The 22,104-nt window shown below is 41.8% G+C and overlaps 2 protein-coding genes across 6 annotated transcripts in view; one reads left to right on the plus strand and one right to left on the minus strand.

Moving 5' to 3' along the window:
* Nucleotides 1–22,104, plus strand: part of THRB (thyroid hormone receptor beta) — a 187,931-nt gene that overhangs the window by 104,977 nt on the left and 60,850 nt on the right. For all 5 annotated transcript variants that reach the window (XR_014540133.1, XM_083578185.1, XM_083578187.1 and 2 more), the window contains exon 4: nt 20,869–20,933. Coding sequence is in view for 4 of the 5 variants with exons in the window: in XM_083578185.1 (XP_083434311.1) it covers nt 20,927–20,933 (7 nt within the window). In the remaining variant the exon portion in view is untranslated. The remainder of the gene's footprint in view (nt 1–20,868; nt 20,934–22,104) is intronic.
* LOC310745572 (uncharacterized protein) overlaps nt 13,448–22,104 on the minus strand; it is an 86,257-nt gene continuing 77,600 nt past the window's right edge. The window contains exon 4 of the transcript XR_014540155.1: nt 13,448–13,730. The gene's annotated coding sequence lies outside the window, so the exon portion shown is untranslated. The remainder of the gene's footprint in view (nt 13,731–22,104) is intronic.

Consider the following 22,104-nt stretch of genomic DNA (forward strand, 5'->3'; position numbering starts at 1 on the left):
ATCCATCTAGGCTGTAAAGTCAGTAAGAGTAACCCAACTGACTTTCCAAACAACACACAGCAGAGAATGGAAATAACCATATGGTGTTGGAAATATTAGCTTGGTATAAAATAACCAAAATGAGACCTTTGTCTCTGTATAAACGAGGTTGGTGCTGTGGGAGGCTGGAAGATCCACCCTGCTGCTTTTCAGCATGAACCATTTTCCAAATCAGTTGTCAAGTTTACTTAGCGTCAATTTGTAATCACGGAGAGACTCTGCTTGCTAAGGGAAGCAAGGCACTTTGTAAGAGATTTTGCTAGTTTTAGCTCTGCAGTAGAGCAGCTTTGGAGAAAGTAAAGTTATCTTCAGTGACTTTAATGAAATTTCCTTGCTTATATGTCTGTTTGTGTGTATGTGTGTCTAAATCTTTTTTTAATGTTCTTAAATGTGCTTGGAAGGAGTTGTGCAAAACAGCGTCCTCTGTGCATGCATGTTCCCTTTGCCCTATTTAGAAATGACCTTGTGCCTAATGGAAAATTACACTACAAGACATGACTCTATATTTGATTAATAGCCTCTCATGGCACCACACTACTTTTAAATTTTAGTGTTATTTTCCCAGTTCCACAAAGGTCTGTCATTCCGAGGACTTTAGTTGTCTGACTTTGTCCATCGCCCTGAAAGGTCTTCCCCCAACAGTAGCATTTGGTTTTGTCTGAAGCTGTAATTGCTCTCTGGGAAGCATCCAAGTGATGTTTGTGATTTACATGAATGCCATTTCTTCTGTCATTTTCTGTCAGCTGAGCTGCACCTTTTGATGGATTTAACTGGTGAGTGTTTCAAAACATCTCCCATATGCTTTGGCATGGCTAAGAGATAGCAAAAACCTCTACAACAAGAACAGCCCCCACCCCAGATTTATCCAAAAGAATACTAGACAATTCTGGAAAGAAGCGACTTTTTTTTAGCGTTGCCCTGCCAAAAGAATACAACTCTCTAATGACTAATTTGTACTGAAGATTCCGACATAGAGCTGGCTTGTTTGCATAGTCTGTAATCGTTTATATATTAAAAACATCCCACCCACTTCTAAAAGGCCACCAATAGTTAAAGGCTAAATAATAATAATAATAATAATAATAATTTATTATTTGTACCCCGCCCATCTGGCTGGGTTTCCCCAGCCACTCTGGGCGGCTTCCATAGAAAACCAAAAATACACTAAAATATCACAGATTAAAAACTTCCCTGAACAGGGCTGCCTTAAGATGTCTTCTGAATGTCAGGTAGTTATTTATCGCTTTGACATCCGATGGGAGGGCGTTCCACAGGGCAGGCGCCACTACCGAGAAGGCCCTCTGCCTGGTTCCCTGTAGCTTTGCTTCTTGCAATGAGGGAACCGCCAGAAGGCCCTCGGCGCTGGACCTCAGCATCCGGGCAGAACGATGGGGGTGGAGACGCTCCTTCAGTTATACTGGGCCGAGGCCGTTTAGGGCTTTAAAGATCAACACCAGCACTTTGAATTGTGCTCGGAAACGTACTGGGAGCCAATGTAGGTCTTTCAAGACGGGTGTTATGCGGTCTCGGCGGCCGCCCCCAGTCACCAGTCTAGCTGCCGCATTCTGGATTAGTTGTAGTTTCCGAGTCACCTTCAAAGGTAGCCCCACGTAGAGCGCATTGCAGTAGTCCAAGCGGGAGATAACCAGAGCATGCACCACTCTGGCGAGACAGTCCGCGGGCAGGTAGGGTCTCAGCCTGCGTACCAGGTGGAGTTGGTAGACAGCTGCCCTGGACACAGAATTGACCTGTGCCTCCATGGACAGCTGTGAGTCCAAAATGACTCCCAGGCTGCGCACCTGGTCCTTCAGGGGCACAGTTACCCTATTCAGGACCAGGGAGTCCTCCACACCCGCCCGCCTGCCCCCTGTCCCCCAAAAACAGTACTTCTGTCTTGTCAGGATTCCTAAGGCCTTGCTATAGGAGAAAGATTTTGCCTGGCACCTAAATATATATAATTATGGCATCAGGTGAGGCTCCCTGAGGAGAGCATTCCACAAATGGGGAGCCACCACAGAAAAGGCCCGTTCTCGTGTTCCCACCCTCCAGACCTCTTCGAAAAAGGGCCTCAGTTGATGATCACGGGGTCTGGATCAGTTCATCTGGGGAGAGGCAGTGCTTGCGGTCCTGAGCCTGAATGCCTATGCGCAGCATAGGAGCAAGGAGTTTCCTCATGTTTTACTGAACTTTCCCTCCCACCAAACTCATAGTCAGATATATGACCTTGAAGACTTAGTCACTCATTAGAAGCAGAATATTTTCAGGGAAAGGCTGTAGCACTTCACAGGTCCCAAGCCATCGAGGGTTTTAAAAGTCAAAATCAGTGCCTTATATCAAGCCTGGAACGGGCAACCAGTGCTGATTAAATAAAATGATGATAATACACATTTCAGCTTTATGATGTTGAAAGAGAGAAGATTGGTTTAGGCAGTGCTTTTTGCAGGGGGACAGAAGGGTACGCATACAGCCTAAACATTTTGTGAATCTTTGTACTTTGGTCCATTTACTGTATTTATTTTTCCCAATTTGAACTATAAAATGGTGGTTTTCTTGAGTCAAAATGAGAGTACCCCTAAACATTTTTTTAAGAAAAAAAAGCACTGGGTTTAGGCATGTATGTACTTCATTATGATTTTTTTAAAAAGAGAGGTGTTGGACTGAATTGTGCACTTGCTGCTATTGGAGAGATCATATTCTCAAAGCACCAGCATTCTATGAAATTTTAAAGTGAGCAGTTTGACAAACTCAGATAATGATACTGCGTATTTATAAATGAAACATGGGATGAATAAAATATGGCAGTCCCATTAAGATGCAGTTTCTGGGACAACAAGTGAATGTTTGATAAGACACAGCCTTACTGTGCCAGATCCTTCTTGTCTCTTCATCTCAGAGTTAACTTCCACAGTGAAACCTCCACAGAGCAGTGCAAAGGTAAAACATTTGGGATATTGGTGGTTAAGTATCAGCCAGACAATGCTTTCACAAAGGTACTCTCCATTTTTTTTTTACATCTTTCTGTGTTTTTCAAAGTATCCGTAAATTTCAAAACAGCACATTTTTCATTATTGTTACAAAATTAATTTGATGAAGAAAATGTTTTGCTGTTCAGATCATACAGCAAGTATAGACATAAAGACTTGGCCAAGATATTCCAGTGAATCCTAGCTGAACAAGGATTTGAACAGAGGACCTCCCCTGTTGAACCCTAATGCTCTAATTTTATCAATTGTACTAGGCTCTTCATTTAGGAAAAGCATCATTCAAGCACATTCAGATATGCATGACATCTATGGCAGCCCTCCCTTCCCATTGTTGCCAGACTGCAACTCCCTTCATCCCTGATGAATAACATTGCCCCTGCTGGCGGAGGCTGAAGGGAGTTCAAGTCCCACAACATCTGGAAGGGACCACATTGACTATTTCTCCTATAGACACTGTGAGCTGAAAACTGAACAACTTAGGAATTAAACCTCTCCAGTGCTTTAGGTTTCTTCTACTGCTTCCACCTCAAATGTTACCTGAATGCTTGCTTACTCTTTGACTTTGAATTTTATAATAGCCTGCAGGAATGGCTTTATTTTAAAGAAGGTTGCATAATTTTGTGTTGGTGAAGATATTTTGAGACCGGAATGCATTTGGGCTTTTGATATCTGTTTAGCTGCATGCACCATACTGATGTATTAACAAGCTGATCAACCTTCTTCGTTGTCTGTTGGATATTGATCAGTATTCTGAGTTTGTTTATTTAGTTTTTACAATTCCTATTTTACAGTTTCTGCACATATCCCCCCCCTTAAACCCCTTCATTCGTTTGTTTTGTTTTATGGTTAAGACTACATCATTTTAATTTTCTTTTTGTTGATTTGGCTTTCGAGGCATTTTGCTGAGACAAGAGAAGCCAATGGTACCCATCATTGTGGAATTATTGCCTTCTCTTGTAATTTCTGCTTAAACCATTAGTGGGAGTGAATGCTAAGTACAGTGCAGGTACACTAGAACGAATCCTGTTAAGAGTAGAGAACCTTAGACCCTGTAGAAATAACTATATAGTAATAGCAGGAGTATCCTGTGATGGTTAGGTGCATTATTCATGTGAAGCTGTTTCCATGTGCAGAAGAGGCAGTGAGGACATGCCAATGGCTGCCACTATTGCATAATGGCTCTCAGTCCTGCCCACCTTATATCCATGCATTCAGTGTCACCATCTCCTTAGGGGGAAGCCTTCATGCAAAGGTTTTTGTATGTTTAAAACCCCAGTCATCATGCAGGTTTCCAGATGAGGTGGAAGTGTGTGTGTGTGTGTGTGTGTGTGTGTGTGTGTGTGTGGAGTGTTCTGGATGGGGAGCTGTGCAATAGCAGGAGCAGGACCAGTGGTATGAAATGTTGTTTATATAGCTAATGCAAGAAGTAGGCTCATAAGCGACCGTAACGAGAGGCAGGTAGTTGCGTGGCAAAAACCAGCAGATCAGTATAGCCGAAGACTGCTCACCACTCATTAACAGCCAAGTAAGTTAAGCAGGCCTCTCTGTGGGGCAGCCCTAATGTATAAAACACCTCACCCCATATTTTCCTAAGCATTCTTTTCTTTTTTTTTTCTTTTAAAATGAGCTGTTGTGATTATGCTAACCAATCTCTTGCAGCTGTGTGTGTGTGTTGTTTGTGTTTGTTTTTTTAAAAAATCTCTCCCTACATTTCCCCCCTTTTGTTTTTGACAGACTGTGTCTGTGAAGCAAGTTAAGGATTTGGTTTTAGTATATTATGAAAAGTGCACCCATTTCCTATTGTGTGCAGTAAGATTCCCTGCCTGGTTAAGCTCTTTCAGCGGTTCAGTGTTGTGTCGTCAATTGGTGCCTTTTGCTCAAGTGTTGACAATGACATGAAATGTTTGCAGTGTTGCTCACCAGGACGCCTTGTGATTCTACAGAACAACGTGCTTTGGCACCTGATGTTTTGAAGAGCGTTTTATTTTAAATTCCTTAGAACACAGCATCTCATATCTTTTAATTTGCCTGCTTGGAAGCTTTCCTATTGAGCCTTGAAATAGTCTGCCTTGAAGCCCCAATCTACATTCTCCTTGGTTTCTTCTGTTTCCCTTCCAAGAGCAGGCAGAAAATGGCTGCTCACCCAGTCCGGCGGACGGCGTCATTTGTGGCCCGGCGCTGGGCTTTCCCATCCTTCCAGCCATTGCTCCGCTCCCTGACCATCGTGGAGCCTACTGGGTTCCTGCCAAACCCAGATTCAAATTCTGGCCTATCTGCGGTGGCCTGTAGGGCTACTGGAGGAGACCAAGTCAGGGCAGACTTCACTCTGGTCTGCTCCTGGGGAACAAAAAGGGCTGGAGCTACAGTCGGCCGCAGTGCGACTCTAAGGTGTTTTGCCATTAAACATTGGTGTCATAATAACCCTGAATTTGAAAACTGGCCATGGACTTTATAGCACCATCAGGTGGAGACATGTTTATAGAAAAATCACTGTTGCAAGCTTGTAATTTTTATAAAAAGTGAACAGCTAAAAGGTATTAATTTGGTGGTTCCCTCACTGCAAGAAGCGAAGAAATTAAATTATCATCATCATCATCTTAGGATATGGCCGAGGTCACACAATTTACAGAATGAACATGGGAATACACCACATGCATATCACAGATGAGACCAGGAACACATTTGTAATATATCATTCTTTTTTTTTTTTTTAAAAAAAAGCATATTTATAAATTTTCAGTAGAAAAGTAACAAAGGTTAATAACAATAACAATGAAGAACAAACATTTCATTATAAGTTGCAATTTGGTTCAATACAATAGAAAAGAAAAATAAGGAAATAAAGTTAATTGTATCAATCTAGAGTACTGAGCCACAACTGTCAGTGTGTAGCTGGAGGAGTGCAAATGTCTTTTTCTTTAATTGCAAAGGAGATAAAAATGTACCAGGTGTTTTGAAACTGATGGTTCCAGTTCCATTTTGCAGAGCTGTAGTTGGTATGACCATCAGTGCTCTGCCCCAGACCTCTTGGTACCACTGATGAAAAATAGTTTCTAACAGGAGATTTCCATTTTTTAGCAATGACTAGTTGTGCTGCAATAGTCTGTTCTCATTGCTGAGAGCAGCATTCTGTCTGTTGTAGTCATGCAATAACTTGTCCTGCTCTGCTTTAAGAGCAAGGAAGCGTTTGTTCTTTAGATTAAAGATGTCTTCAGAAGAAAGAAATAAAAAGCAAACTTGTACAGGTGCTATCGGCAACTCAAAACGAGCCTCACCAACATTTGAAATGGTAGGTTTGTGCACCGTGAGGTGTCTTAATGTACATATGCATGCATAAATGGGCATAGACACTCAAGAGGTGTAGCTTCTATAGACCCTGAGAAGCATGTTGTTAGAAGATAGATGCTAACAGGATATTGAAAGGCAAATAAAACATTTTTTGCCCCAATGGGCAGAAATAAGGACAAAATGGAGAGTGTTTTTACCAGGGCTGGGTTCCAGAAAATAGAGACTGCTCTAATAAAGGAGAACTGCAGTACATACACTTATTATACAGAGAGAATGACAGATAAAGTCTTGAACTAGGTAAGGCAGGGCTTTTTCTCAGCCGGAAAAACTCACTGGAATTCAGTTCCCGCACTTCTCAGGTGGGTGCCTTTGCCATTATAAGAGGTGTTCATGGTGAGTTCCAGCACTTCTTTTTCTAAAATATAATAATAATAATAATAATAATAATAATAATAATAATAATAATAATGCTGGAGATAGGAACAACTAAAGACTTGAGCTATAGTAAGAGTTTCGGAAGACACACTGGGGGGGGGGAAACAGAAGAACCCTCTGAAGTGATATATGCTTTAAAAATAAATATTGCTTTAATGTGGATATTTTGAAGCATTAGACCCCCAAAATCCATCTTGATGGGAGCGTGTACTGGAGACCTGCCCTGGCTCTCTTCCTTGCCCTCCATCAGCTGTAAGCATAGGAGTTGCTTCCGTCCTGCCAAGAACTGAGGAAAGGCACCTTAACAGCCCCACCCCTCAATCTCTGGCATATTGCCCCCTTGAGCTCCGTGGGCCCAATACTTACTAGTTCTTGTTTATGGGCCAAATTTGACATGTCAGTTGCATTGCTATCACATGCTTTGGACACCTGTCGAAATCCCGTGATTTTGAAACGGGCTCAAAAAATAATAATAATATTGCATCATGATCAAGCAAGCCAATATTGCACTGAGTTGAAAATCTCATTATCTTTCACAGTGATCTGTTAGTTTTCTTGGCCAGCAAGACTCTTTCACCACATGTAACAAGGATGGTGCTTTCTGCTGCTTTGAAGAACATCATCATTGTGGGAAAGATTGTAGTTCTGCGGCACAGCCTTGTTTTGCGGGCAGAAGGTCCCGTGTCATTTCCCGGCATCACCGCGTGGGTGCTGGGAGAGGCCATGGCCTGGGAGGTACTGGCAATCAGGATAGAGATCTGATGGAGGCATGGCAAGGCCCTGAGTTCACCAGATGATTGACAAGTGATGTCACCTGATTGGTGAAAAGTTGCCTGGTGGGCCAAGATTGTCCCACAGGCCAGGTTTCCCCACTCCCTGGGGTAGACAGTACTACAGTGGTACCTCGGGTTAAGTACTTAATTCGTTCCGGAGGTCCATTCTTAACCTGAAACTGTTCTTAACCTGAAGCACCACTTTAGCTAATGGGGCCTCCCGCTGTTGCCACGCCGCCAGAGCACGATTTCTGTTCTCATCCTGAAGCAAAGTTCTTAATCTGAGGTACTATTTCTGGGTTAGTGGAGTCTGTAACCTGAAGCGTATGTAACCTGAAGCGTATGTAACCTGAAGCGTATGTAACCTGAGGTACCACTGTAGATGGAAAAATCAACTTCTTATTACAAGGTAGCGCTCTGTGTTCCTGATAACATCACCTGGGATAGCTCAATTAGTAGAGCATGAGGCTCTTCATCTCAGCGTTGTGGGTTTGAGCCGCATGTTGGGTGAAAAATCCCTGCATTATAATTATTATTATAATAATTATTATTATTTCCCCAGCTACTCTGGGCGGCTCCCAACAGAACACTAAAAACAGAATAAAAGATAAAATATTAAGAATTTCCCAAAACAGGGCTGCTTTCAGATGTCTTCTAAAAGTCAGATAGTTGTTTATTTCCTGGACATATGGTGGGAGGGCGTTCCACAGGGCGGGCGCCACTACCGAGAAGGCCCTTGCAGAGGGTTGGGCTAGATGACCCTTGTGATCCCTTCCAACTCTACAATTCTATGATTCTGTGCCTTAAAGATGCCAGCTCTTAAGAATTTAATAAGTCACAGCATATGACAAAGCCATATTTGGAGCACAGCATGTCTGCCACTACAAAGCCATAGCTTGGAAAGGGAAATGAGACCACCTTGTTGTCAAGAGAGACACTTGGGAGTTAAATATGCAACACAGTTGAGGCTCAGGATTGTGACCCAGTTTCTCCTTCTCTCGGCCTCCTGTTTTGAGGCTTTCAGAGTGACGAGCCGCCTGTCTCACGCAGCAGAAAGCCTGGCTCTTACTTTCGAAAGAACCCGCTGCGTGGCTTCCCCCGACTTGAGGTTATTAAATTCATGTGAAAACTTGAGTGAGTGAGTCAGAAGCTATGTGAGTGTGGTTGAGTATGCAAGCCCTTGGGTAAACAAGAGGGATAAATATAGTTGATAGCTTGTGTGCACTAGCCTGGAAAACTGACGATCTCACTGACTGAAGGCAAACTTTCATCACACTGTCCTTCTCACCTTTCCTGCCCAGACTGTGCCGCATAGAATACTCTGTGCATGCATGCGTTGTGTGCGCCTGCCAGAGAGAGCGAGAGTTCTGTGTGCTCTTTCACTTTTACGAGGCTACCTTATTTACACCGACATTGGTTTGTAGATACAGGGCATATGTCTTAAAGTTCACTGGGCTTCCGCTGGGTACTGTGGGTCAGGCATTGGCTCTGTGCAGTGTTGGGTCTGCTGCTTAGGGAAGAGAAATCCTGCTGGCTATTTGCTTCATTCATTCATTTAGACAAAGTAATAATCATAAATAAATAAGAATAAAAATGTGCACCCCACCACCGAGATCATTCCATCCAACCTCCCAAAACTTCAACACCTCTTGCGATAGTTTGACCCCTTTCTGTTTTAACAGTACAGATTCTACAAACACCCTCCATATCTCTTACCTTAATGGCACATGTTAATTTATCATCAATAGCTATATCCCACACCTCTTTATACCATTCTTCCATCTTATATTCCGCTTTCCCCTTTCATTTCCTGGCTATAATAATTTGTGCAGCTGTCAGTAAATTTGTGAGCAACTTCTTCATAGCCTATGAATCTTCCGCCCCTTCGTAAATTGATGATAATGCTACCTCTGGACTTTTGGTCAGCTTTAACCCGGTGCTTTCTGTTATCTCCTTAAACACCCTTTGCCCAAAAAATTGTACATATTTACACCCCCACCACATGTGAACATAATTCCCTGTTTCCTGGAATCCCCTTCAACAGGGTATTTGCTTCTGCCAGTCCTGAATAAGGCAGAGGTCACTTGTAGCTGGAGCAGGGTAGAGGTGGCAGCTTAGACCCTCAGGGGAGCTGTCAAGTGGAACCCAGAAATGAGGATTCCCCACTGAGTTACACCAGTGACCAGGAGACAGAGGAATTCTATAGCACACATGGGAGCCTCAGCTCTTCCCGGAGCCAAGCAGGCCCAGATCTGAAGTACACTTCCATGCTAGCCTTATCCCAAGTAAGGATTAAAAAAGCCAGGAGGTTCAGTCTGCCATGTGGGCATCCTTGGACTTTCACACAGGTCTGATCACCAGCCAGGGACCGGCGGGACACTGGTGAGTGTGCGCCAGGGGAAGGGGGATTAGTGTCTGACTTGGGAGGAGGGGGAAGTGGTTTGTGGGGACCTGTACAACCCAGGAGGCAAGAATCAGAGGCAGGGGAAGCTTCAGAGCTAGAGGGTGGAGCACAGGATGGGTTGGAAGAAGAGGAGGAAGGCGGCAGGTCAGGCAAGTGAAGGACCGGGTGCTTCCCCAGCCTCTCCTGCCCCACTGTCTCCCAGAATCAAGAGGTGACTTAAAAGGGATCAGCAATGGAAGTTTCCATCCAGGCATAGTCTCCAGCTGTGCACGTGGGAAGCTACATAAACTGATGGAGGGTGAGTGTCAGGGGCTGGACAGAGGAGGAATGGTGGGAACTGCCCCCTCTTCTCCTGGACCTTCCCAATAAAAGGAGACAGTGTAGATTTAGATCATTGGTTGGCAGAAGGGCATAGTTCAGAGGCTGCAGAGGGCAGAAGCTAGGAAATATTGGAAGAGGAACAGAAGGAAGAAGAAGAAGCAGAAGCAGCAGGGGAGAGACAGCTGACAGACTCAGTGTCCGTGGAAAGCATTCCTGACCCCCCTTCTCCCAGGACCAGACAGGCATTGAAGGTAGGAGAACAGAGAGCTCAGAGGCAGAAGGCTCAGATTAGCCGACGCAGGAGTGACATTGAATAGGGGAGACGAAGGGGGAGTGGGACTTTACTTGGAGCAACGCCATTTCTAGAGAGAAACCGCATTCTTTTGTCTCTAGCTGTGATTATTGAATAGACTAATTGGTAAGAACTCATCTTTTTTTATCTGTTTCTTTGCTGCCACTGGGGGAGAGATTTGATTCCCTGAAGCCTGACAGGGGGTGGTCCTCTGTTGCTGCAACTGCTCCATATGAGCACCAACCAATAGGTCTCCAGAACTGCGTAGAAGTGACTTTGACAATAAAGAGTTAACTCTCAGTTGGGAAGTACCTTTGTGATCACCTCCGCTCCTGTGGGCTTGTGGGTGTAGCAATTTGCCAAAGATCTTAATCATGTCCCATCATTTAAACTAAATACCTAAGGGGAAAAAATTGTGCTGATCATGCAAAGTTGTTCCATTCTTCGTGGAGTGAATATTGGAATTATGATAAAATCCCCAGCTTTGGTTGAATCACATGCCACATGTTTCTACCATGCATAGACAGATGATGATGGTGGTAGTGGTGGTGATGTGGTTTTACATAGAATAGAAACACGGTTACCGTCTGAGAGAGCCAGAAAAGGGTGTGTGAAAACTCTGACCAGTGTTTTGTTTTTATTACGCAGTGTAGGCAGAATTACATCTAAATAAAGCATTTATTGGGTGTTAAATTTCTGCGTCATTATTGGTACTGTCTCTTTATTAGTGTCTTTGGCACAGGAAGCAATGCTACATTTTAAATATTTTTACCAGTCGTCACTAGGTCTTGGGTGGTAGCGTAGAATTTTCAACTCTGTAGAACCTTTAGGATTTTATTTTATTTTTTACCAAAAGGAAAAAAAATAAATAAAGCTGTTATATATGAACCTGTGTTTTTCATCTCTTATCTTCTGCTTGTGTTTCTCTTTAAACATCTCATTTTTGATAATAGATTACACTAAAACCAAGGTTTTAAGTAGGTGACTTTTTAAAAAAATGAACAAAAAAAGTTCCATTCTCCTTAACAGAATATAACTTCAAAAACACATGAATACTTGTGAGTTTGCAGGCATTAAAATATTTTTAATATTCCATATATACACTGCAGACATATATTAAAGCAAAACAAAATCTAAGTTGAAATGCTAAATTGGTATCCTTCTGTTTACTAATTTATTGGTAGAACATTTGGTACATTACACGTAGTAATATCTAACTGAATAATCAGTGCTGCGGAGAAAATTTATATTATTAACTGAAAGATTTTAATTTATTTTTTTTCTGTATGCTGTTACACACTCCTTAACCTATTTGCTTTTCTTCATGTCTGAACACGAGGGAAATTAAATTGTAAAAGAGGGTGTGAATTGTTGTTAACTCTGTATTTCTGTGCCATCTTGTTTCCACTGTGCCAAATTTTCTGATGAGTTTCAAAGAAAATTTGATCATCCCAGAGGATTGCAAGGCATAAGCACACACAAACGTGTTGCCGTTCAACTGATTATTAGGAAACTACCTTCATAAAATCACTTTTTTCTAAATTAGAATTTTAGGGTGTAGCTGCAAAGGAAGCTTACATTTGCTAGTTGAAAAAAACAACAACCCCACAGCATAATTCTGTTCCAGGCATCAAGAGACAGTGAATTACGTATTGTTAAACAGGCATGCCCTTTCACAAGTCTGTGACAGCCTATAAGACTGGGCCAAAGTATTTGGCTTATATGTTTCTGTCAATTTGAGGGGAGGCAGTGAGAGATTTTACTTTCATGGGCTCCATGATCACTGCAGATGGTGACAGCAGCCACAAAATTAAGAGACGCCTGCTTCTTGGGGGAAAAGCAATGACAAACCTAGACAGCATCTTAAAAAGCAGAGACATCACCTTGCCAACAAAGGTCCGTATAGTTAAAGCTATGATTTTCCCAGTAGTGATGTATGGAAGTGAGAGCTGGACCATAAAGAAGGCTGATCGCTGAAGAATTGATGCTTTTGAATTATGGTGCTGGAGGAGACTCTTGAGAGTCCCATGGACTGCAAGAAGATCAAACCTATCCATTCTTAAGGAAATCAGCCCTGAGTGCTCACTGGAAGGACAGATCCTAAAGTTGAGGCTCCAATACTTTGGCCACCTCATGAGAAGAGAAGACTCCCTGGAAAAGGCCCTGATGTTGGGAAAGATGGAGGGCACAAGGAGAAGGGGACAACAGAGGACGAGATGGTTGGACTGTGTTCTCGAAGCTACCAGCATGAGTTTGACTAAACTGCGGGAGGCAGTGGAAGACAGGAGTGCCTGGCATGCTCTGGTCCATGGGGTCATGAAGAGTCAGACATGACTAAATGACTAAACAACAACAACAAAAGTTAATAGCCCTAAAATATTTGGGTGCTATATTTCAGCAGGTGATAGTTGTTAAAAGATTGCTTCTTGATGCAGGACCACTCTGGAATATTCTGAATGAGAAAACCCCTATCAGAGAAAGGGGTGAGGGTCATATTTCTAAGGATTGTACAACTAGATCTGTGAAAGGGAACAAAGTTCTGGCACCTCTCACATGGGCACCATTGCCATTATAAGAGAACGAGGAAAGTGGTGAATTCTAGCACCTCTTCTTCTAGAAAAATAGCACTATGTGTATCCTGGATTGTAATCAGCAATATTCTTTTTCTCTTCCCATAAATATATACAGAATTATACGAGTGTGTACCTGTACAATTACATTAAATTGTTATTGTACCATTGCTGCATTTCATATTCCATTTGACATTTAAAGCAAAATTTCGCATTGTGAAGCTAGGCACTGTGAAAATATAAATGTAGGAAGAAGTATAAGTTTATCATCCAGTTTCATTCAAAGGAGTAGCTATTACCATAAAAGAGACCATATTTAGTTCTGTAAATTTAAATTGTGACCTTTTATACAAAAGTACTATAGCGCTATGCTGTGAGTGATCTGTCAATGAGAACATTTCTTCCTTATGAGAACAATAATATCTAATTGCTAACATTAATAATGAAAGGAATACGATTTTAATTGCAGATGTAAATGTTTCAAAGATTAGCTGCTCTCCTATTTACTTTCTATGCACCATGCCTAATCTTGTAGACCTCTCTCACTTGCCTTCTTACTTGCCTTTTCTCCAAACAAAAACTTCACCGGGTGCAGAAGACATGCAGAAGACATGTGACTGTCACCTGAGGAAATAGACAAAGATTACATAGCTGATTCACTATTCTAATAGATTACATAAACCATATGACCTTTGCCTATGTGAAAATTGTCCAATCCATCTCTTTCACTTTACAAAGTTTTCAATACACACACCGAAGAGTTCAAATAATCTTCAGAATACGTTTTTGTTGCTGCACATTAAGTGAGGGCATTTTTAAACATACTTTTCACATACTTTATGTGGGTTGGTTCCCCAGATGAGGACCAAATCAAATAATGCAAACATGAAGAGCTTTTGATAGGTGTTATTGAAACCAAGTCAGTAAAAATTGCATTTCTAAGAAGAAAAACATAAGAAACAAGCAGCAGAGGAGGCAACTTCAGATTGTTCCCACTGGGCCTTCCATAAGTAGGCCAAAAGCATCTTAGATCTTCTTCCAGCTCCATAGAGTATAAATGACACCAGTTTGCAGTACTTTGTGCTCATTCACCCATAAGGAAGACTTCAGGGATTCTAGCCTAATTGTGCATAACTTTTAAGCACAGAGAACTTTATACCATAGAAGTTTAGAAGCAGAAGCTTGACTGAAAGTAGACTTTTCAAATTGTTGTTATGACAGTGCCTTTCACCTCATTAATATTTTGACATGTGTGCACATGGTGGATGTATTATTCTTTTTTTTCCTCCATATATATGTTCTGTGGCAGGGTCACTGATGTGATCTACCTTAGGGGAGTCCACATCCCAGTGGCAGATCTTTCCCTACTTACTGGAGAACAATAGTCTAAAACATTTTCCCCTTCCTTAGATGTCTTCTAAAGGTTGTGTAGTTACTTATCTCCTTGCTTGTGGGTCACATAACTCCATACCTTCCAACAATTCTCCAATGAAAATAGGAACGTTCTAAGGAAAAGCGGGACATTCCAGGATCCAATCCAAAACCGGGCTGACTTTTGTAAATCCAGCCCTGTGCCTGGAAAATAGGGATACCTGGGGGCGGGGGCAAGTCTGCTTTGTGTTTTAATGTGAGGGCTAAAAAAATAATAATAATATGTGGATACAGTATTTGTTTCTCTCTTGCTCTTTTGAATGATTGAGTATTCTGAAAAACCATGTTGGAAAACTTTTTAAATTACTTAGATGAAAAATCTTGTAAAGATCTTGCTGAGAATGTATTTTTTTTCATATATATATGAAACTGCTTGTGCATTTCAGTAATCTCAACAGGAGGCTGAGGGACAAACTGATCCGTGAGTGGACCTCCTGGGCTATTTTTTATGAACTTCAAAGCAACTGATTGGGGGGGGGGGTTGCTGCTAATTTTGACCCTGAAAGTGGTGATGGAGGACAAGTTTTAACTTTTTCCTTCTGCTGTTTTCCTGATTAATATCACCTCTCCCTCTGGAGCTGTGATTAGGCTGGCTGGGGGGCAAAAGACAGGTATTTACATTGAGAATTTCAACATAATAGCGCTAGGCATGTGCCCATTCTCTCTTCCCTCCCTCTTGCCATATCCCACTTCATCCAACAGTCTGGATGAAGGTGTGTGGAGAAACGGAACAGAGAAAGTAGGGTTGGTCTTGCTCTCCCCTCCACATATTCTGGGTGCATGGTTCACATTGTGTAAACAGGACTTCTGATTTCCCCCTAGCCCGAAACCTGTCTTTTTCCTTTCAATCTTTGGAAAGTTTCAGGGAGATTAAACGTGCAGGGAAAAGCTATGCACTCTGACTTGATCTTTAAACTCTGTATACAGTCACAGAAGGGATGCATGTGACCCGGAGACTTTCCCCTGCTGTTAGTTCGTCAACTGAATTTTACGAAAACATTTGACTAGGCCCAAAGTATCACCATCAGAACTGGTTGCATGCCCACCACAGGTATACAGTGGTACCTCTAGTTAAGAACTTAATTCGTTCCGGAGGTCCGTTCTTAACCTGAAACCTTTCTTAACCTGAAGCACCACTTTAGCTAATGGGGCCTCCTGCTGCCGCCGGCAATTTCTGTTCTCATCCTGAAGTAAAGTTCTTAACCCGAGGTACTACTTCTGGGTTAGCGGAGTCTGTAACCTGAAACATTTGTAACCCGAAGCATTTGTAACCCGAGGTACCACTGTATATAAAGCACATTTAAAGCAAATGATTCCTCCACCCCCAAGAATCATGGGAACTGTAGTTTACCCCTCACACTGCTAAAGTTCCCAGCATTCTTTGGGGGAATGTATGTGCTTTAAATGTATTTTTAGTTCTGCCCAAAGTTGTTGAGCTTTCTTTGAGCTATTTTTATGGAAAATCAGCAAAAAACGGCACTGCCTCCATGTGCCGCCATAGGTATGGATTTTCCTGGACATTTGTCCATTCCATGTGGACACTGCTGCCGACTCCAGTATACCGGATATATCTGGGAAATCCCGGACGTATGGCAACCCAGATTAATTCCTTCAGACTTGGTATATCTTTCCATCAGCCAAGAATGGCTTTCCTCCCCCAAATCATTATCTGTTTAATGATTTGGGTAAGAAAAGCTTGAGCATGTACAAATCCTGAACCACTGACAAATTAATAAAAGTGGGAAAAGAAATATAAAATGTAATTTAGTAATATGAACTTTTATCAGAGGGTGCGTGTCACTCCTTCACTAGAGTGATGGTCAAGTACAATAGCAAAAGTTGCCTTTGTCTTTAAAAAAAACCATGTATGCACTTTTTGGATAAGGTGTGGTTTTTTTAAAGGTAAGACAGCCAGTTAGAGATTATGATTCATGTGTCTTCTAATAAAGTTGCCTAAAAATTGTTATATTGCGAGTTTACTTTTTATTAGTCTTTTTCCAGAGCTAGTGAGTAATTCACGATGCCCTGGAAATGGTGACAGAAAACCACTTATCATTTATTGACTGCACAAAGAACGGTAATGAAAATTAACACAGAAGATAAACTGTCCCTTATTGAAATTTAAATGAGAGCTAATGTGTCCTGAATTGATTCAGCAAAAACAAGGAAAGTTTAACGTCAGACTTGTCTTTTGCTATGAGAAAAGACGGTGAAGAAAATTCTGTCTGCTATCACTAAAATTTTAAACAAAATTTCCACTTTCACATGGAATGGGAAAAACTGTGCCTCATTCATGAGATAAATTATTTAGAGCACTGCTGCAAGTCTCTGAGTAAAAAGAGGGGGGGAAGTTGGACCAGTGGAAAATAAGCTAAATAGAATCTCTGTGTTCCAGAATGATTGTAATTGGAGAACATATTGCATTTCTTAAACTCTTTTTCACTGCTCTTCATTATTGGTATTGCACATACAGAAACTGGGGTTACCCATATGGATAACAAAACATGGAATGGCTTGTCAGAACTATGTCTTAATAGACAAATTAGCAGTAGTGACATACTCCTTAATGTATTACTCTTGTTGGGAAACAAACCTTTCCGATTTCAGCGTAAACATACTTTTACCATTGATCTACATAATTCCAGTGTGGGTGGATGAGTAATGTTCATTTACCAATTGTACTGAATAGTCTCGCTCTTCTGTTCAGAGTCTATTTGTAGGAAGTACTGTATAGCCTCCACTGACTGGCCTTGATAAGTAATGCTCTTTTCCGTATTAAAAATAATTTCAGATTTCGAGTGAATTAACAGTCCATCTCTACCCCATTTTGAGAAGGTTTGGTTTTTAATGTTCAGCATTAAATGGCAGAATGTCATGCGAACCCTAATGTAAAATGATTTATATTAAGGAATTGGTATGGTATAGCACCTTGTAACAACCCATTGATTTTCCGGGTTGAAAGAGATAGCAAAATAAGTGTTTGGTTTGGTTGCTAAAGTGTTATCAAAGCTTCTGCTAACAGGGGCCCCATTCCGAACGGAACGCTACCTTCCTTATATATTGTTTACATGCTAAATTCAGGCTAGTTATGAACAGGATGCCTTCCAAAAGAATAATGTCAGATAACCACAGGGGGGAGCTAGAGGATAATATCCCTCTTAAATGTCATGGAGGGATTCCTCACTGGAAATAATCTAAGTAGAAAGAATGTCCTGTTTCATTTGCTGGGCTTCTTCGTGGGAATTTATTTTTTATTCATTATATTAATAGGTCAATGCTATACTTTAAAGGAAGCCCAAGTGGTGTGCATTAAAACACACAAATAATGTATTTTATTGCATTGTGATGCATTATACGAATCCACTCAAAATAAAGTTCTCCCCAAATAGCTGTTCCTTAAAAGTAGAGCAGGATATAAGAAATAAGCACATTAAACTAATAATGAAATAAACTAGGAGCAACAGCGTTTCAGATCTTCTCTCCAGCCTTTAGGGAAAGCATATGAGACATTAAAGGGTTGTGATTATTAGCAAAAGCTTGTAAAGGAAGTAGCTAGACATTGTTTTTTTGAAAGCAAATTTCATCATGATTGCTGCAACAAACACACAGTATGTCTTTCATTTCAGGAGAGTCTGAACAGCATCCTAAAAATGAGATTGACAAGGCTACTACTAGCAAAAACTGTAAAACACAGTATAACCCCCATGCCAACTTCCAAGATGATGACAATGATGATGTGATACAAGTTTTCATCAGCTGTGGGCATCACAAATGTATCTCAATTTAGAGGTACTGGCCTGGTTTACATGTAACACTAAGCCAAACCATGGCTTAGCAGGCATGACCAAACTCGGCCCTCCAGATGTTTTGGGACTACAATTCCCATCATCCCTGAGCACTGGTCCGGTTAGCTAGGGATGATGGGAGTTGTAGTCCCCAAACATCTGGAGGGCCAAGTTTGGCCATGCCTGGTAGGGTAAACAAGCAAATGTGCAGGTTACCAGAGAGGATATAATATATTTATTTATACCCTTCCTTTTCCCCAACACAGCTAAAAACATAGGGGGAAAACAGTCATTAAAAACAATTAAACATCAATAGAATTAAAACTATATCTATCCGTGTAAAAGCTCTTAAAAACATACAAATGATTAAAATAAAAACAGCATGAAGCTTCATTAGAAGCAGCCTGTTGAACCAAGTATTCACCTATTGGCAGAACAACAAGGAGGGAGCCAGTCGAACTTCTATAGGGAGGGAGTCCCAGAGTCTGAGAGCAGCCACGGAGAAGGCCCTCCCTGGTTGTTCTACTGCTGTGCTGTGCTAAGCCATGTTTTGGCTTCAAGTGTCATTCAGACCAGGGCTTGTGGTTTAGTTCTCTCCAGACAAACCATGAGTTGTAACCAAGGTTTGTTCTATGGTTTGCAGCTGCAAAAAGTGTATTTTTAGAGTGCTAGGTGCCAATAAGGAACAAACATGTCTCATTTTATATTAAATTTATGGGCCACGTTTCAGGTAGTGGAGCTTGTCACTTACTTTTTTGAGGGAGGAAAGCTATGTTAGCAAAGGAAATGCAGGGACATGACAAGGCTGTGCCAGGTCAACTGGGAATGCAGACAGAAGTGTTATTGGTATGCCTGTGATACCAAGCTCTCTTCCCCCACCTATCCCAGGGAGGAGGTGGCAGTTCTGGTCTGGGGCCTGAACTTGACCATTTTAGACTGAATGTGAGCTAAGCTTGCCACCTTTAGTCGGGCAAAATAAAGGACAGGTCAGGCAAAATATGGGACGGGTTGGGGGGGAATTGGGGACTAAAAATTACTTTACTAGGTGCATAAATGACTTCAAAGCAATCTATTACTTTTTCTGCTGCTCTCTGACTCTGAATTTCTGTCTCCTATGTCTGCACAAAAACTCTCCTTCCACCCAAGGCATGCAAACCCCCTCAGGGTTTTATTTTACCAAAGAAGAAAATAAAATAAAAACCAGGATTAAGGGGTTTCCATAGGACCAGTCCTTTTTTCCTTTAAAAAAATGTTTAGGGGTACTCTCATTTCCCCACTCATATTGAAATACTGCCCCTCAATGAGGCCAAACTTAGATTCACAAAATGTTTAGGGGTATGCGTACCCCCAGAAAAAAAGCACTGCTTAGGACGGCGGAAAATATGTGTTCTGTATCCTATTGGTGTAGTGGTGTGACGTTAACATATGAGAGTGCTGGAGGTGAAATAGTTAAACAGGTTACCCAATCAGAACCCAGGGGGGTGGAGTCAGAGGGACTACAAAACCAGCTCTGGGAGGGGCGAAGGGGAGGAGTTGGTTGGGAGTTGGGTGGTTGGTTGGAGTGGGAGTGAATTGGGATAGAGTCTGTGGGTAGGTTGAGTTAGTGTAGTGAAATAAGCTGAGTCAGGAACAGTTAGGAACTAGGAAGACAAGTAAATGTGAGAGGTGGTTTAATGAGGGAGAGCAGGTAGCGGAAGTTATAGGTCTGGATAGGCAACCCATGAGTGTAATTGACCGATAGCATTTATGAAACCACACGCTTGTTAAACTGCAATAAATAAACAGAAGTTTATGTTCCAATTTAACCCTGACTGGACTCAGTATTGTACCAGGTAGGGCCTGGGTGGTGGCAGCAAGAAATAAAGTGGTAGCTCAGGGATCAGTAGATGGTGAAACATCCGGGGACCCTGCGTGATCGCCACAAGTGGTGAAGGAAATGTACTTCAGTGGGGGGGGGGAACGACACTGAAAATTGGGGGGGGGTTGAAGAGGGTCAGTTGTGGGGAGTGAGAAATGTCCCTATTTTCACCTGAGGAATTTTGGAGGGTATGCAATGCAGAGACTAGGGAGGAGGAAAGTGACAGGCACTGCTATGTCCTATACTGGTTACACGTATGAAGGCAGGCAAGTGGGGGCTGGCTGAGTGAAGACTAAGGCTGGTGGGGCAGCATCCCATTCATTCTAATGGACCAGATTCCATTGGTACTTAGTGGTCTGGTATTGAGTTGTGTTTCTTTTGTTATAACAATCTAACCATTAATTGTTAGCCATTTTGAGGGGCTGGGGGCTGAAAGACAGGCTTAAGATAAATATTTAATATATAAGAAACGTGTAACAAACAGGTTGTTGTTGTTAATACTACTTCATGTCAAAATAAGCTTCTAAGCAGTTTGCAAAGTGTAAAAAGAAAAAGAAAGAAAGAACACCCTTCACTATAATATGAATAAAACAACCACATCAAAACATTAAAATGTCAATAATGAAAACAGATGGTTGTTCTGTTTGCTACACTTGTTGAAATTGTTGTCTTTTTAAATCCTTAACAGGTGATAACTGGTGAAAAAGAGAAATGAGGATGACTACCTTTTGCTGATTCCCAGCAGCATGTCAGGTACTTGAATTTATTTCGTAAGAGCTTTTCTGTATCCCCCCCCCCAAAAGTTGAGGTTCTGCAATACAAGCTGTAGTACGTAGAGCTCCATGTGACCTCATTTCCCCTAGTGCGCCATTCACCTGTTCAGTGACACTATGCACACCAGTGGTTCCCAAACATTTGGGAGCCACCGACCACCCCCTCGGTTCCATAAACTCATCCCCCAGTGCCCCTCTACTCCATAAAAAGCATTATTCAGAATAGTGGTTTGCACAACCAACTAAGGAGTCTAATAACACAGTTATAATTCAAGACAGGAGCAATTAATTGCACAGTTATTCAAAATCCAATTAAAATTATTTAGCTGAACTAATTCAACAAAATTGATGAACTTTATCCAGTGATACCAGCTTTTCGAAGTCTGAAAACCTCCGTGTTAGGGAATCATTCTGACAGAAACAGTTAGAAGGTTCCAGAAGGTTCCAGAACATTCATTTGTATATGGGAATGGCATGCTTAAAGTGAACCTTTCTGGAGGTATGTCTTTATTGCTCCCCTGTGACCTTCTAATTTGAATACTCCATGCCACTTAGCACCTCCTTAGGTACCAAGAGGATGATACCACCCACTTTTGGAATCACTGGTGTAAACAGAGTGTTCCTTCATATTACACATTATGTAGTAATCCATCCTTGTTCTGAGGTTTCGTGTGCATTGCAAGGCATCTGAGCATTGCATTCTGCACATCGCCACTGATGCAGTTTCCCTATCCATTTGAGAGGCGATGATACTCATGTGAGCCGTATCTGCTACGGTTGTTAATGGGGTGTAGCGTAGTTTTGGCAGCCATGCCAGAAATCACCAGATTGATATGAATGTCTGTGCAAGCACCTATATACTGTATGCACATGGGAGGAAGGAGAAGAGCGATCACCATTGCTGGTGAATCAGGGAAGAGGCAGGCAAGTAACCCTGACTTTTCGTGATGTACTTCGAAAGGGAAGAAGCAGAGCAAGTCCTGGGAAGAAAGGGGTGAGGCTCAATTATGGAAGGTTCTTCTTGCTCCCAGGGAAGGTAGAGAAGGAAGTGAGTGGATAAGGGTTGCCCTTAGTTATTTGGAAGGTTCTTGGCCAATTGCCAGTTCATATATAAAGTGGGGTTGGTGGTCGTATTTACACCAAAAGGGCTA

The sequence above is a fragment of the Podarcis filfolensis genome, assembly GCF_964270895.1.
Source record: "Podarcis filfolensis genome assembly, chromosome: 12".
Taxonomy (NCBI): Eukaryota; Metazoa; Chordata; class Lepidosauria; order Squamata; family Lacertidae; genus Podarcis; species Podarcis filfolensis.